General features: G+C 42.6%; 5 protein-coding genes across 5 annotated transcripts; 1 reads left to right on the forward strand and 4 right to left on the reverse strand.

The window, feature by feature from the left end:
- On the reverse strand, positions 1 to 845 carry EAE97_011389 (uncharacterized protein; the record flags this gene model as incomplete). The annotated part of the gene is made up of 3 exons (XM_038881904.1): positions 1 to 419; positions 481 to 579; positions 641 to 845. 3 exons carry the CDS (start codon positions 843 to 845, stop codon positions 1 to 3), a joined length of 723 nt encoding a protein of 240 aa, XP_038727313.1.
- A 3,067-nt stretch (positions 846 to 3,912) lies between these two features.
- On the reverse strand, positions 3,913 to 4,314 carry EAE97_011390 (uncharacterized protein; the record flags this gene model as incomplete). Its single annotated transcript, XM_038881905.1, has 1 exon — positions 3,913 to 4,314. The coding sequence occupies one exon, from the start codon at positions 4,312 to 4,314 to the stop codon at positions 3,913 to 3,915; it is 402 nt and encodes a 133-aa protein (XP_038727314.1).
- A 1,421-nt stretch (positions 4,315 to 5,735) lies between these two features.
- Positions 5,736 to 7,422, forward strand: EAE97_011391 (uncharacterized protein). Its single transcript, XM_038881906.1, is given in 4 exon segments — positions 5,736 to 6,815; positions 6,829 to 6,906; positions 6,940 to 7,317; positions 7,380 to 7,422. The coding sequence occupies 3 exon segments, from the start codon at positions 6,775 to 6,777 to the stop codon at positions 6,998 to 7,000; spliced, it is 180 nt and encodes a 59-aa protein (XP_038727315.1). The 5' UTR covers positions 5,736 to 6,774; the 3' UTR covers positions 7,001 to 7,317; positions 7,380 to 7,422.
- Positions 7,423 to 8,570: 1,148 nt separating this feature from the next.
- On the reverse strand, positions 8,571 to 9,074 carry EAE97_011392 (uncharacterized protein; the record flags this gene model as incomplete). The annotated part of the gene is made up of 1 exon (XM_038881907.1): positions 8,571 to 9,074. The coding sequence occupies one exon, from the start codon at positions 9,072 to 9,074 to the stop codon at positions 8,571 to 8,573; it is 504 nt and encodes a 167-aa protein (XP_038727316.1).
- Positions 9,075 to 11,689: 2,615 nt separating this feature from the next.
- Positions 11,690 to 14,939, reverse strand: EAE97_011393 (uncharacterized protein; the record flags this gene model as incomplete). The annotated part of the gene is made up of 2 exons (XM_038881908.1): positions 11,690 to 13,336; positions 13,386 to 14,939. The coding sequence occupies 2 exons, from the start codon at positions 14,937 to 14,939 to the stop codon at positions 11,690 to 11,692; spliced, it is 3,201 nt and encodes a 1,066-aa protein (XP_038727317.1).
- Positions 14,940 to 15,007: the final 68 nt, after the last annotated feature.

The raw sequence follows: 15,007 nt of genomic DNA on the forward strand, positions 1-15,007 counted from the left end.
TCACCATCTGTGATAAGGGTCGTTTCCAGGCTGTTCATATCGACTCAGATCATATTCATCTTCAAAAGTCGCATACTCGTTCTCGACACCTGTGCCCGTCATATCGTGGAGGTTCGAGTGTAGATCACACATTGTTGATGGATCAACATGACTCCAAATGCTTCCAATCGCCGTAGTTGTCGTTGGTACTGGCTCGAATTCGGAATGTGGCAGGCCAAAAACCTGAAACTCACACGTATCGGGAGGTCGTAGAGAAATGATAGTCGGGCTAATCGTATTGTCATGAGACTGTGATACGCCAGCTGAAGCTAATGGGGCTATCGAAGGGGCTGAGGGGACTTCGTGGGCATCGACAGGAATGTACCTTGAGTTCGATTTGGTATTTGACGGTAGAGGCATCGAGGAGAAATCTCCAGAAACTTGACACAGTTGATTAGGATTGTCATTATAAAGGTTCAATTCTAGTGGGAGGTAACCCACTTTGGGTAGAATGCTCGACCTCTGGGCTCCGAGAGTGATCTGCAACTAGAGAATGACTGCCTTGCAGGTTGCTGAAGTCTTCTGGAACAAACAAGCGATCTTTGCAAGAGTTATAAGCTAAGATGTCCATTATTTCCATCCTCGATTCGTGGCTACATACCATCATATCCAGGATGCTTGTTTTGCATGTGTTTTTTAAAATCGTGGCGTCGTTTTCCACCACGATAATTGCAGTCTGGCTCACTGCAACAGTACTTTTTATCCCCATGGACAGTCGTTTCGTGACGGCGAGCACCTGTACGACGCGTAAAGGTTTTGTTGCAACCAAAGTATCCGCATTGAAACTGTGGACGGTTTTGAGCCATAATTTATGGCAGAAAATCCAATGCTTTGGATGAAGAAAGTATAGGGAAACAGAGCATTGCCGGAAATATGTAAGTTAAGGCGGACTGCTCATGAAGTAAGTAGTTAGACATCGGCTAGCTACCGATGTCTCTGGCCGGATATAGCAATTTGCTAATCCCAATCGTTTCGTCTAATAACTCCAGGCGTCCATAGTTGGATGAACTGCAATGCAAGGCTCAAACCAGTAAAGAAATGAACCGACTTGAGAATTAATAAAACTTCAGGCTGCCACGTCACGAAACTGACAAACCCATAACATGTGTTACAAGACTGATCGGATCAAGCATTTTCAAAGCCTTTGACCTGCTGCAACGTCCCGAATAACAATTTCTTGGCAATGCGGTTGGTAAGAATTTTTGAAGTAATTGTTCTCGGAGATAAAAACCAAGCAAGCCAATAGTTCCCATAATATCCATAGTCTTTGGCAGAATCAGATCGATTTACGCGTTGTGACATTCAGATGCGGTAAAGAGCCTCGAATCCTGGGCGTAAGCCCTGCTAAAAATCTGTGAATTCTGCGGGATTAACCCTGCCTGTAGTCTTGTACTGATCTGACAATATTTATTGTTATCTATAGTTAAGTAAAAAGACAATCTCGGTCCAGAGAAGCAGGTTTCGTCGCAGGTCAATGTTGGAACGAGGCAACCCAGGCAAATCTGTATACATCAATCAAGACTCACCGCTTCTAGACATAAGACTATTCATAGTCTGGCGCTTTGATTATAGTCGTTATTAAGTATTATGGAAGTTTTAATGTTAAGGCTGGGCGGAATGCTATTAACGATGTTGATGGATACTCATTGTTGTCAGTGTAACCTTAGACTGCGGGCCGGTTCGCGCCTCGAATACATGCAGCGTGAAGTGGGAAAGAGTAAGTTTTACTTTTTGAGTTTGCCCGCTATAGAAACCTGTATGATTCAGCTAGCTCACTTATGCAGTCCAAGTCCCGGTCCCTTGGAATTAATTGCTTCATTCCTAGAAAATGAGGTTTTACCAGTATATCTTTCGGAGAGAAAAGGTCTGTCAAAAGTAACACGCGACTTTTGTTTGCTAACACGCGCAGAAAATCTCACACAAACTTCGACTTTGAAAGAAATCTTTCAGACATGACTCTGTTCATCAAACGATAGTGTGAAGCCCGCATCTTTGAGCGTAAAGCGATAGCAAAAAGCGTCGCCAGAGCACTATGGGAGAAAGAAATGCTCGAAATTGTATTTCAACAGACGCCAGTCGCCAAATCGAGTGATCTATTTAGTATAGATACTTGATAAGGGTATCAATTAAAGGGCCTCTGCAAGGTTTAGCTTTCAGATGTTGAAGATCATCGATATGATAGCGTTGCATTGAGAGGAAACCCAGCCGAGTCCACAACTAGGATTCAGATTTGTGGTGGAGTGTCTCGCGAATCAGTTTATTCAGAGGGAGCCCTGTTGGAATATGCAACTAATGACGGCCACTAAAATCTTCAAGTCTGAGTGATGGGTTCGTAAGCACGAGCGGCTTTTAGTCAAGTGTTGTAGTGCTTCTCGGGTCCCGATCGTGCGAACTAATTGTGATTCTAGTCAAAGATCGGAATGCGATGGTGACTGGGGACTGGGGACCACACCGAAATCGATGGAAGATTTTAGAGGTTAGATTGTCTCGAGAAGTTCAAACGACTTGGTGGAAGGCGCATTCCAGGGTCTCGGAAGTCTATCTATCACGTCATCTGAAAACAAACCGATGACAACACCAGCTTTGAAGTTGCAAAAGGCTACAAGTAATAGAACTCGGTGTGAGCCCTAACCATGATTATTTCGACATGAGAGCTGCAGCGATAGTGATATGTGGTACTGCATGGATACCCACAATCGGAAATTCATTCGGTAGATCTGTGAAAATGCTTGAAGGTTATCTGCTCAGAATTCCAAGAACGTAGCGGAATTTCCAAGATAGGTTGAGTTTTGCCGATCAAGGTTAGAGTTGCCCCGAGTGTCTCCATACTTATCACGATCTTATATCCTTGGTTCTATGTGCCAATGAATTTTCGGGATCATTGTATTATGTCTCGCTAGAAAAACATGTCTCAAAATTAAGGGCCCACCAGGCCTTGTGAGATTATATTATAGGTGCATAGGTTGCACTCCATAAAGCAAAACCCCGCATTAAAGATCGCTTATAAGGCTCATCTTGAAGATATTTAATTTCCAAACAAAATTTTTTCTTCAAATTATCCTTATTTTGCAGAAATCAGGACGGTAAGCTCAGGATTTGGCTCGGATGTAGTCGGGAATTCAATTAGGTGTAATCGTTTTGGTAGTATGTCCAAATTATGCAATTGAAGAGGTCGAGAGAAAAATATGTATGATTTTATATCTATAGCGAGGATTTGCCATAGTTTTTCAGCCAGCCCCGAAATTGTATTTACTTGCATTTTGTCCAACCCCGGAAGTGTATTCAGGCTTTCCGGGCCCGAAATACTGGTTCACCAATCAAGCCCCTTCATCAGCTTAATAACCGAGATTCCAAAACGTCAGCCTGTATATCTCAATTTTGGAACACGGATTTTCTGTTCCTGCATCGATAAAGTTATTGCATGTTCTTGTCACTTCGTTCAATGTCGGTGATAAGTTCCTAGGTTATAGACATCGCTGTGCCGTTGAAGTTCCCTGTTTGGATTTCTTATGCGTCGCTAGAGCCTAGACAGTCACGCCACAATGGAAAAATTCAAAGTCACCATTGCGAAATGAGTGGAATCAGACCCTTAATGTCATGCCGCAGTGCAAATTCAATTTACTTCTACGAAATATTGTTTTTCCCCCAGTAACTTTATAAATACAACATTGGATTACCATCTCTCCTCCCAATATTCGAACCCCAGAGTGCAAGACCCCTCAAAAATCCAACGAAAATAGAACGATCTACCACAATTTTCACCATCCACGCACGGAAACCACCATTCCACTGCTGGCCATGCAGAGATAGGGATGAATTCTACGGCGAATCAATCGTTTGGCCGGCTCTGCCGATTTCTGAATGTCTGTCAATCTAAACGAAGGACCAGGTTCCCTTGATGCGTCCAGCAGACTCTGGAGCAAGTGCCTTGAAAGCGGCAGGGCTCAAATCTAAGTCGTATCTAGCGCAGCCCATGCACTTATCAACAACCTTGACAGTGACTGACTTTCCGCCATAGTTGATCTTGATCTTTTTTCCGCAGTTGGGGTTGCCGTTGGACTGGGTTCCCATAAGTCCTGCTGACATGGCAACGACCAATTCGGAGTCAGAATTGGTGGTGCCACAGGCACCAAGACCTACATCATAGTAGGTCAAGTCACCTGAGTTTGAGCGACGGACGAGCTCGGGCTCGTTTGCCGATACTGGAGCTGGAGCAGCGGAGATGAGGGGAGCCAATGCCATGATGGCGGCGATAGCAGTGATTGTGAACTTCATTCTGACTGACGAAGGTGTTTTGTTTTAAAAATTTGAGTTTAATGAAAGTGTGAAGACAACGAGGAGCCGTGTGCTGTGAGTGTGTTTTGAGAAGTATGTACTTGAAAGTTGACTGTGATGTGATGATGAGAATGTTGTGTTTCCGAAGATATGTGATGGGTTTATATATGTTTTTTCTTTTGTTGTTTCTTGTATTCCGGTGTTCAAACCCGTTTCTTGACGTTGCTTTGGGATTGAGGCTTTCTTCAGCGAAGGATTGACTTTGTTCCTTTACTCAACGTAGCACCGAAAGGAGTGTAAGAGTATAAAACAAAATTATCTTAGGGTTCATATTTAATGGTCAGATTTCTTTCGTACTGAGTGCAACGTAAATTTTCAAGACAGTATTCACCGTTATGGACAAAATGAAGGCATGAAATTCTAAGCAGATTTCCGGATTCCTGAGGCGGTTCTTTTCAGGAGATTAATTACATCTTTTCATGACAAGTCGTATGACAACGATTTATCATAATCTTTCAATACATCAATTATCTTGAACCTCGAAGTATTAATCCTTTCTATGTTGGCATAAAGAATTCTAGATCTTCTGAGCGTGCTTCATGTCCATATCTAGGAATTCGGATCCTTTATATGAGTCTCTAAACCATTTCTTACTATTCAAATCCTCAATATCGATATAAAAAAAGACTAATTGATTTGTAGTCACTAAAGACCAGTGTGATTTGTCTGATTTTCAGACATTAATGAGTAAATGACATCCTCTGTCAGCCCGTTTCTGCGTATTCGCAACTCCTGTATCTTATTTTACAAGAATTATGTGCAGCTTGAAGTAGCATAATATGTAGCAATATCAGCGTGAAATAATGTTGGGGAAAAACACGCAGGGTGAGTTCATGAACTGACAGTCTTGAATTTCCAAATGCTAAACCCAGAATGGAGAAACTAAGCACAGATCTAGCGAGATAATTAGCAAAATCAAGTATTTATTTCCTATTTCGATGGTTTAAGTCGAATACATCGCACTTGAGAACCAAATTGCGTGTCTTGAAACTTACTGTACGGCACCGATCGGATATATTGCGTCTTTTTGACATTTGCACGATAGATTTAGTGTGTCCGGGGATGGAACTAATTTCACTAAATATCATGACATGCATAGAACCTGTGGGGGTATCAATCCTCCGAAAGTTTACGCTATCTAAATTTAGCCACTCCTCCGAATAACGTGACACCTAATCCAAATTCTCGTGATGACGTGGTCAGATTTCCAAGCAGAAGGGATTTAGTTATATTTGCGTGAGACTTGGTTGGTATTTGATCAAAATAACTAAGACAAATAGGACGTCAAACAAATTTCAAATAAGTACTGAATATGGAAGGTTCAGAATCATGAAAGCGATCATGAAACGACCGACGGAAATCCTTCCTCAGACGATTGAAATTAACATTTCTATGAATAGTCTAAAGACAGTCAACTACCGCAAAATTGCTGACAACGACCGAATCCTAAAGCTTTAATATAATTAGATATCAAATTTGAATGACATCTGACTGAGATGCAATTGCAAGGAACAGACACCAAACTTCGGTCCTAGATCCTGAAAGCACTTGAGAATCCATGAAAAAGGAGGCTAGCATCATCAAGCACAGGCATATTGACGAAGTTATATTCCTTCGTTCCAGAGATATGGAATATTGGGAATTCATCAATCACATACGAAGCTATAGTATTAAAGGCACGGATTTGTAAATGTTTTCATAACTGTGGCACAGACTCGATAGGCATGAGTCATCGATACCCGGAGATTAAATGAAGCCACAACCCTTTTCCCTGCTCAAACTTCATTGACAGCAGTAAGACTTTGGTGGTTATATCAGACCTTGCAACCTGATGACTGGATTACAGGTGATAAATCACTTTCCTCAGCTCTCGCTCGCCCGAGTTATATGTTTTCACGCCCTTTGACACCCATCGTTGGTTGCAGAATCTCCAAATAGGTTCACCTTGTGGAGTCCCAGAATCTCGTTCTCGGAAACTTCTGAGGTGAGTGAAGTTAATATTGTCCAGAGCTGTGCCGCAATGCTTCCTGGATCTATGCAGTTATTGGACTGAAGAAGAAACCAATTTCAATCAATTTACACCCTATTTTCCAACTTCAATAAACGCCACCAACACGCCAATTCGATATTTTTTCTACCCGGAGCATGTCCTTGAAAGCTCACAACGGCCAGATAGCTGCAATAGGTACGACTACCTCGTCCCAAGCTGTTGGGAAGTGATTACTATCGGCATCAAGGGTATTATCAAACCGTCAACTAGCGTTTATGAGTGCTAAGGTCTAGCGTAAACGCAGACTTCATGTCGTTTCTTCCCGAGATCGCTCTTTGTCTTGACCTTTAACAGCAAGTCCTGCAGTAGATTGCAGTACCAAACCGGCCCAGCCTCTCTTCGGTAATAAAATGGCTCAAGAAGATGATCCTTTTTTTGAGCTTTACTCGGTGTAAGTTAAGCAGATTTCGGATGTTGAACCGGTGGCTTACAGAAGTGCGGCAAGGTAATTCAAATAGAGAAGGTGACATTGCTACTTCATTGTGCATATTGGCATCTTGATTAACCTTTATTAGCGAGTTACGAGCGACTATCAAGCGCTGGAGATTCTCAGAAGTTCATTCTGCTGAAAAATAGTAGCTTGCAGCCCAATCAGAGATAGACAGGAACTTCCATAACATCATAGCAGCGGGTAAGTACACGTGAAGGTGTGTTGAATAGTTGATTGATTGGCCCTCTAATCATGATGATGTAAGGAAGACTCGTGATTCACTAGATATTTCCGCAACTGCAGGCAACAATACTGAAAGTGCGAAATCGGCTTCATTTACAAGAGCTGCAGGTCGCGGCTGGATATGCAGTCTTTTCCAAAGAAGGAATATCCCCGCGTGCTTCATGCAGCTATAGTATGCGTTGCATCACATATACACACTTTTGCTCCAATAGATTGTACAGTTAGTTATACTTCAACTTATCTCTGTATTTGTGCTAATAGTCATGTTTCAAATCGTGCAAGATAGCGTGGCATTTTTAGAGTTCTAGAGAGCTTGCGTATCTACTCAACCTATTATCCACTGGCTAGTTTTGTGAATATGCTATGCATATCGCTTTACAAAAAGTAAATAAGGCCCTCGTATCTCGCTTTCTTCTCTTGGTGTTCTCTATAAATTTTATGGCGTAGTATTTCCAGGATGAGTATTTTTACCCGCTCTCATTCTCTCCACGAATCACACGTTCTGCGGTGACCCGACAGAATTTGGACCCCTCACTCGACCTCCTACAATGGATTGAGCCCCGATTACCGATAGATTTTCTTCCCTTTGGTAACAAAAAAGCTGCAACCATCAGGATGACATCTTTGTCGCTTTAATTTCTACTATCGAAAAGCGACTCGGAATACGACGTCCATCTCCGCATTACAGACCTTCTCATTGGCCATACTATTAAATACCGACAAATGTAGTGAGCGTTACAATCGAAGCGCTGTCAAGGTTCCTGGATGGTGGAGGCTAGTTCTCATGTCCATTAATTCAGGGAATAATAACTAGGTTTATTGATAAGGTATACCTAGGTCGTCGACAATCCCTCCCCCCCCTTCACTTCTCAATATAACTACAAATTTGTTTTGCAATTCACCTTAAAGTATTGATCACCAGTTGAGTAGTGGGAAATATGGCTGTTTATTCCGCCTTGGAAAAAAACAAGGCCCAAAGTGATTTATTCGCAACCTGGTGCGATGCTTGCATTAACAGCATGCTTTTGGCTATCGCTGTATCAAGCGGGCTTAAACCCCTTGCTGCATGTTACTCGGAGTAGCTAGACCTGGCTCACATAATTTTGTAAGGCTGTAAGATCTAGGCGAAGTATAGAGTTTTATCTTGTATGGTTCTATGACTGTTTTAAGTCGAATACGTCAGTCTGTTTCGGGCCTCTGTCCAAAATTTCTGAAGGATTTGATGCTATGAAGAACGCTTGACCTTCTCGCGATGATAACCATGATCATAAGTTCAATTGGTGGTATATCTTCTATTCATAATGTAATGACAGTTCAAACATTATATACTCGTATTTGCATGCCTATACAGTATAGTCTACGTTATACAAATCTCGCATACTAAATCAATCCATCATCTCAACTCCCAGCAACTCCTACAAAAGACTCAAACTCCAACACCAAATGTACCACCCAGCCTGGAAAGTGAGCCACCTATACAAGACTTTCGAGCACCTCACCTCTCTCTCTTAACAAATCTAGCACCGGCTGGAAAAGCATACCTTCTACTCCCGCCCACCTCCTAGTCTCCTCCAGCCCCACCCACTCCCACTCACCATTCTTCTCGCCCTCCAAATTTCTCGGGCCCTCTCCCTTTCCATCCCAAGTCCCCACCATCCAAACAGCTACATAGTGTTTCCCCTCCAGCCCTTCCTTCCCATCCCTCCTGGGCCCCGCTTCCATAAGACTATTCGTCGCGGTAAGAAATTTCATCTTCTCCTTCTTAAGTACGAGTCCTGTTTCCTCAAGCACTTCCCGGACAGCACATTCCTCAAGTGTTTCGCCGAACTCGAGGTGTCCCCCTGGATTCGCCCATTGGTCGTGACCGTGGGGAACAAGCCGTTTGCCCATTAGGAATAGGGGGTTTGAGGGGGTAGAAGAGGGGTGCAGGATGAAAACTCCAACACCAACGCGAACCTTGTTTTTGGACTCAGACATGATAGATAGGTGATTTCACAAAGTCTAGATTTCTTTCTGTCTAATATGCGCGCTTTGCTTGCTTGTTCTGAATGTTGTCCGTGGTGGGTGTGGTATGTGTAGGTACCCAGTTCAAGTGATAGCAAAAGAGATGAAAGACCGTGAAAGTGATATGAGTCCTTCAAGAAAGTACGACGACTCAGATGATTTAAATAACTGGGAAACTATAGCCAAGACTATCAATATTCCAACTGTTATATACTTTCAAGAAGGATCATCTGACATCATCCGATTCCAGATCTTAGTAGAATCTCGTATAGCAATAACCTATCACCATTTTTGGTTCACTACTAGTTATTGATCGGAATACTAACTGGACACTTCACATAGAACTAATTGAGGCTATCTACAGAGTATTCACCAATCCAGTTCCCAAGGTCAGTGTGAGATCGTGATGATTTTCTCTTGTGGGGGTGATTGTAAGCATGAAGGATCGATTACATAACATGCGAGACGATTACTAAACAGATGTTTTCATCAACACGATAGACAATGATGTCAATATGACGATCAGAAATGTATATAAAGTTAAGACAAATCAGGCCAGCAGGACTTGGCTATGTGTATGTGCGTGGGACCTTTCATCTGAGCTCGTCTGGAGGTTTCAGAACAACACGGTCTTAAATTGAGCTATGAATATAACCATTCGTCCTCGGTTCTTCTCGAATAGAAATGGTAACAAAACTATCAAAACCTCTTGAAATATACATTCAACAGAATTCATCATTTATAAATACCATTATCTCATACTCCCATACTTTTCTACGGCACTGCCTTCGTTTGATCTTTGCTCGATTACTTCCGCATGTTCTATCACGCTAATACCGCGGTGACAGCTGGCTGGCTGCATTGCAGGTATCTGAATATCAAGGGTCTAACAAGGACACCATAGCTGAAGAAGCGCATGTTGCCTTGACTGCGAGGTGAATCTCAATTCAATCCCATCTCGCTTACAAAATCTACCTCTTAAATCTGTGTGAAGGCTTCTCTTTGGTCATAGAATGATCGAATCGATAGCTGTGGGCCGACCAAAAAATTACATCCACCAGGATCTCTTTGATCATCACCGTCCATCATTCTTGGACTAAGTTTTTGAAAACGACATCATCGTTAATAGTCAAACTATCCATCTTCTATGAGCGAATGCAGCTTCACTCCAAGTATTAGCATCCTGGTACTATAGCAGTATCGTGGTGGGCTCTTTGCGTCCAACCTCTGTTCTTTTTGACTTTTAGCTGCTAGGCGCAGGTCTCAAAACCCCCGCTTCCCAGAATGACATCATATATGATTTTCGGCTATACTTCAAAACATACACGGAAAACCCCTCGGTATCTGACGTTTTGTTTGTCTCTTTACCCCAAGACTCGGTGTCCAAACATTTCATCTTTCACTACATTATGGCTCGAGATGACGAGCACCAAAAAGGTTATTTGATAGATGAGATAGGATTGTCAAAACTATACGACCGTTGGATTTTGACTCAACAAACGACGACTGCAATCGAAAGATCGAGAAAGGAAAATGAGGATTTGAGAAGCTTGCTAGAATCGGAACATCTTAATTGCGACAACGAGCACACGGGAGTAGTGAGTTCTATAAGGGGTAAAATCAATCTGGAATAGCTGGTATGGTACAATAAAGTTCATCTCGAACGGGAGCGAATAATAGAGAATGAGAAAATTCAAGAGCCCTCCTTTGTCTATCTTCTTGCAATCTTATCAACACGTGTATGATCTTGTATCTCATTACAAAGAAGCTCTGATCTTGAATAAACTTTGCTTGTTGAAGCACTCGTGAGGTTTTAGAAAAAAGGACTTCTTTCACATCTTTTATGAGTGAATGTTGTCCTCCAACTGTGGCACAGACATGTCTTCATTTCAATATCAACAGTCCCCTACAATAGAAATAGTAACAAAATATCTGGTAAACCCCTTGGTGTAAGGAGTGGGATGTTTCCGGCTCATACTAAAGAATAGAACTATTAAAACTCGTTGATAAGATGATATTTTTTGCTCTTGCCACACATACGCGCATGATATTATTACGGTATGGCAATAAGGGCCCTCGACTAAACTAATCGCATATATGAAAATAGTTACATTGATAAAAGTTTTGCCTAGTCCGCTAATTCCAATTTTGAGATACGCTCAGGACTCTACTAACAGCCTAGGTCCAGTATGTAGCTTAATAATAATCTCGCCCAATATATTGTGAAAATGATATACTTTTTCAGAGGAGGTTCAGGCTGCCGGGCAGGAACACATGCTCACTGCTATAAAAGGTTGTTTGAATTTGTTGCCTGCGGCTGATGCTTTTTAACAAGAAAGTCGCTGAATTCGAATAATTGAGACGGCAAAGATATCGGACTCCAGTCCCGCCTGTTGGTGGTATCTCCGGTAAAATATGAGGAGTCCCGACAGATCCCAAGACTCGATCCATCCGTCAGTCCTATCTTTAGCGTCTCAATTGAGAATGATGTCTCTTTGAAAATCGGTCTACGCGCTAGTGATTGACGGCAGACCCTTTAGAACTATACCGTGATTCTCTGCATTGAATTGACTTACATTTGAAAGACACTATTCTTCAGGCCAAGCACGGTACTGATTTTGCCTTCCTCTTCGATCTCTATCCGGGATTGTTTTTCTTATTGGAGACGGATGCGCTCCCAAGATCGAGGAAACCGAGCTTAGACGTTGTGTAGCAAGCTGCTTGTTTCTCAATGCCCTTCCTGTACGATCCACCTTTGAACTCAGATGGTCAGCCGATTCTGGAGCGGTAATAGAATTGAAAGCTTCTTTGTTCACGGCATCATTAGGCGTTGCGAGTGAACTGCAACTTGAAGGAGTTTTCATCTCTTTAACGGATGCAGAGAGGATGTTATTCGATGGTGCCTGTTGCATGATATGGATCCCGCCACGATCCAATGGAGTGAGGGCAGAGGGAGCGTTATTCGAAGGTGCCTGTTGCATGATATGGATCCCGCCACGATCCAATGGAGCGAGGAACTGAGTCCTAGGTTCTGGGATTCTTAGTCTGGGGTGATACGAAGTTTTTTCTTGCGGCACATTTATCCCAGGATCATTTGGCATGTTCGGTTCCAAACTCTCCATAAAGTCATCGAAAATGCTAGGTCCTCGACGATCGATACAAGCGACTTCAGTATCAAGCGAAGTGTCTGGTATTCCTTGATCGTTCAGAGTTTTCAACAGCTCAAACCCTAAACGTAAGTTCTCGACTTCTTCTTCGGGATTGCGGTAAGAAGTTGTCCCCGCAATAACGCGCTCTTTGCTAGCACAACCGTGAATATACCATTCGCCGGCAAGTTTCAGTTGACCCATTGCGAAGTACACATCCCCCAACTCGCACATAGATTGCAATGTGGAGGAATGCTTGGGCCCAAGAAGGGCTTTTCGCTTCTGAATTATGGTATGATAGCAGTATTCCGCTTCTTTGTAGCGATGCTGAAGCTTGTAGACTAAAGCTATATTTGCCTTGAGATATAGCGCTAAACCATGGTCTACTCCACCGCCCAGTATTTCTAGTTTTTTGAGTCCTTCTTGAAACAGTTCTTCCGCTTCCAAGAAGTTCCCTCTCTTCATAGCAACCTCGCCCAAATTATTCAGTGACTCTATTACAGTCTTATGAACGGGGCCGTTAAGTTTTTGATACCCTATCAAGGTTCTTTCGTAGATTTCAGTCGCAGCATCAAAATGCAATTGTAGTACAAGGAGATTTGCAAGGTTGTTGGCTGTGTTCAGCGTCCGTGGATGTTGCGGTCCAAGCATGGTATGCTTGATTTCTAATGCTTGATTAAGCAGAGGCCGAGCTTCTTCCAACCTCCTTGAATCGAGATACATAGCCGCGAGGTTATTCATAGTACTAAGAGTCGCAACGTTGTTTGTTCCCAACAGTGAAACTTGCATGTCAAGAGAATGCATGAACAGACGTTCTGCATCATTTTTTCTATCATGTTGCCCATAAAATGTAGCGAAAGTGGTTTGAAATCCTTCTATGACGCCTCCGAATTCTATAATGCTCTGCTGATCAGTCAAAAAAGAGGATTCGTTCTCGATACAGGCATCGATATGTGATAGCAGCGTTTGTCGGTTTTGCAGGGAAAGTAGTTCTGTGTCCGTGTCCTGTATAACAGATGCTGTTAATGCGATCGCAAAACTCACACGCACCTGGCGTCTCTCTATAGATTCTCTAAGTTGCAACCAATCCTGAGATTTATCAGCTCTTTCTTAAACGTATTTTCGAAAACAAGAATACCTTTACTAATGGGTGCAAAGAGAATCGAACCTCATCGCTCGTGATTTCCATATTTTGAATAATTGAAAGATTTACAAGGCCAACAATAACATCTTGAAACTTGAAAGAATCCCAAGACCCCTGAGGGGAGAAAAGAGACTTCCATCCTGGAGACTTTTCATTGTAGATAACGGAATTTTTGAACAGTGATTCACTGATACTCATTGGGCTGAAGTATGCAGCTTGGGTCAAGAATTCGCCAATTCGATTCCTCTCCTCATCATTGCCAGAGATCTGGTCGAAAGACAGCTCCCAAGTGGTAAGAACTGATAAATGCTCGGAAGTTTCTTGTGAACCGGCCGAGCTACGTTTTTGATATTCCCACAAAGACTGCGGGGTGTCTTTGAGTATGAATTCCCTTCGCCGCTGGAAGTGGTCTGAGAATATATGAAGCGGAAGATGGCGAATTGAAATGTAGCTTGCTGCTTGATCAATCGCAAGCGGGAGGTATCCTAATTTCTTTACTATTTCTCTTCCATGATTTAGATCATCCTCAGAATTTGAGACTGAAGTGCATCTGGATGTCAATAACTGTACACTTTCTTCCTCGGTCAGTCCATCCAGCTTCAGGTGACTGCCAAGTCTACCGCTTGATATGTGACGGCTTGTCACAATGATGGCGTTCTCGTTAGAATTGGAGTTTGGAAAATAGGATGGCAAATCACCGAAAGCGTTTGGATCGTCGTAATTATCAAAGACCAACAGCCATGATTCCTTCCAATCACCCAAGATATTTATCACAGCTGACTTGCTTTCCTCACCGCCAACGAGAACTGCAGAACTGTCGATTGTCTTCAAGATTCTCTCGAATCCACGAGACGCAGACTTCTGCGATGACGCATCAATCCAAAACACACCTTTATAGAATTTCTTGTGCTGGTGACTATATTCTAGAGCAATCTGAGTTTTCCCTTGGCCTCCCACACCAGTAAGAACGACAATTGAAGGGTCGTTGTGGCTAGCTTTTAATGCCGTTTGAATTCGATTCAAGACATCTTTTCGGCCAACAAACTGTGCAACTCTTGACTGGGGAACATCAAAGTATGATCTTTTGTTAGACAATGATGCTCCAGATTTTGGAGTTATGTGAACATGCACGGTAGAAAGGTGCAATGCAATAGTCGACTTATATTCTGCCAGAATACCGACTATCTCCCGCACTTTAGTATCTTTGCCAAAACTTCTGATTCCTTTCCAAGTCTTCTGGAGTTTAGATGCTGTGTCACTAGGTGTCAAGTCTTGAATCAAGCCCTCCAGAGTTTGCAATTGACGAAGACATCCCTCCAGGACACGAACCAATGCCTTTTCGGTCGAAGGATCTAGAAGACCACGATATTGAGGAGATCTCAAAGACTCGATGGCTGAGATAAGTAAAGGCAGTTGGAGAGATAAGTCGCGAAAAGCAGTGTTTTGGCGATATGACTGTATACGATTCTGTATCTTAGTGCAGGCATCCACAACTGCTATGACATTGGAAGCAATTCCAAGGACAGCGATAAATTCAACTCCAGACATAGTGATTATTTGAGAATGGATCTACTTGGAATCTGAAGGGGCAGGAATCTGTGAAATATCTCAAAGAC

Source organism: Botrytis byssoidea, assembly GCF_014898295.1.
Source record: "Botrytis byssoidea strain MUCL 94 chromosome Unknown BBYS_036, whole genome shotgun sequence".
In the NCBI taxonomy this organism is placed as follows: domain Eukaryota; kingdom Fungi; phylum Ascomycota; class Leotiomycetes; order Helotiales; family Sclerotiniaceae; genus Botrytis; species Botrytis byssoidea.

Bases quoted from the DNA above. Each gene is read 5' to 3' on its own strand.
- EAE97_011391 (XM_038881906.1), top strand. From the start codon at position 6,775: ATGGCTCAAGAAGATGATCCTTTTTTTGAGCTTTACTCGGT. The intron at 6,907-6,939 runs GTGCATATTGGC...AACCTTTATTAG, and splicing joins GGTGACATTGCTACTTCATT to CGAGTTACGAGCGACTATCA.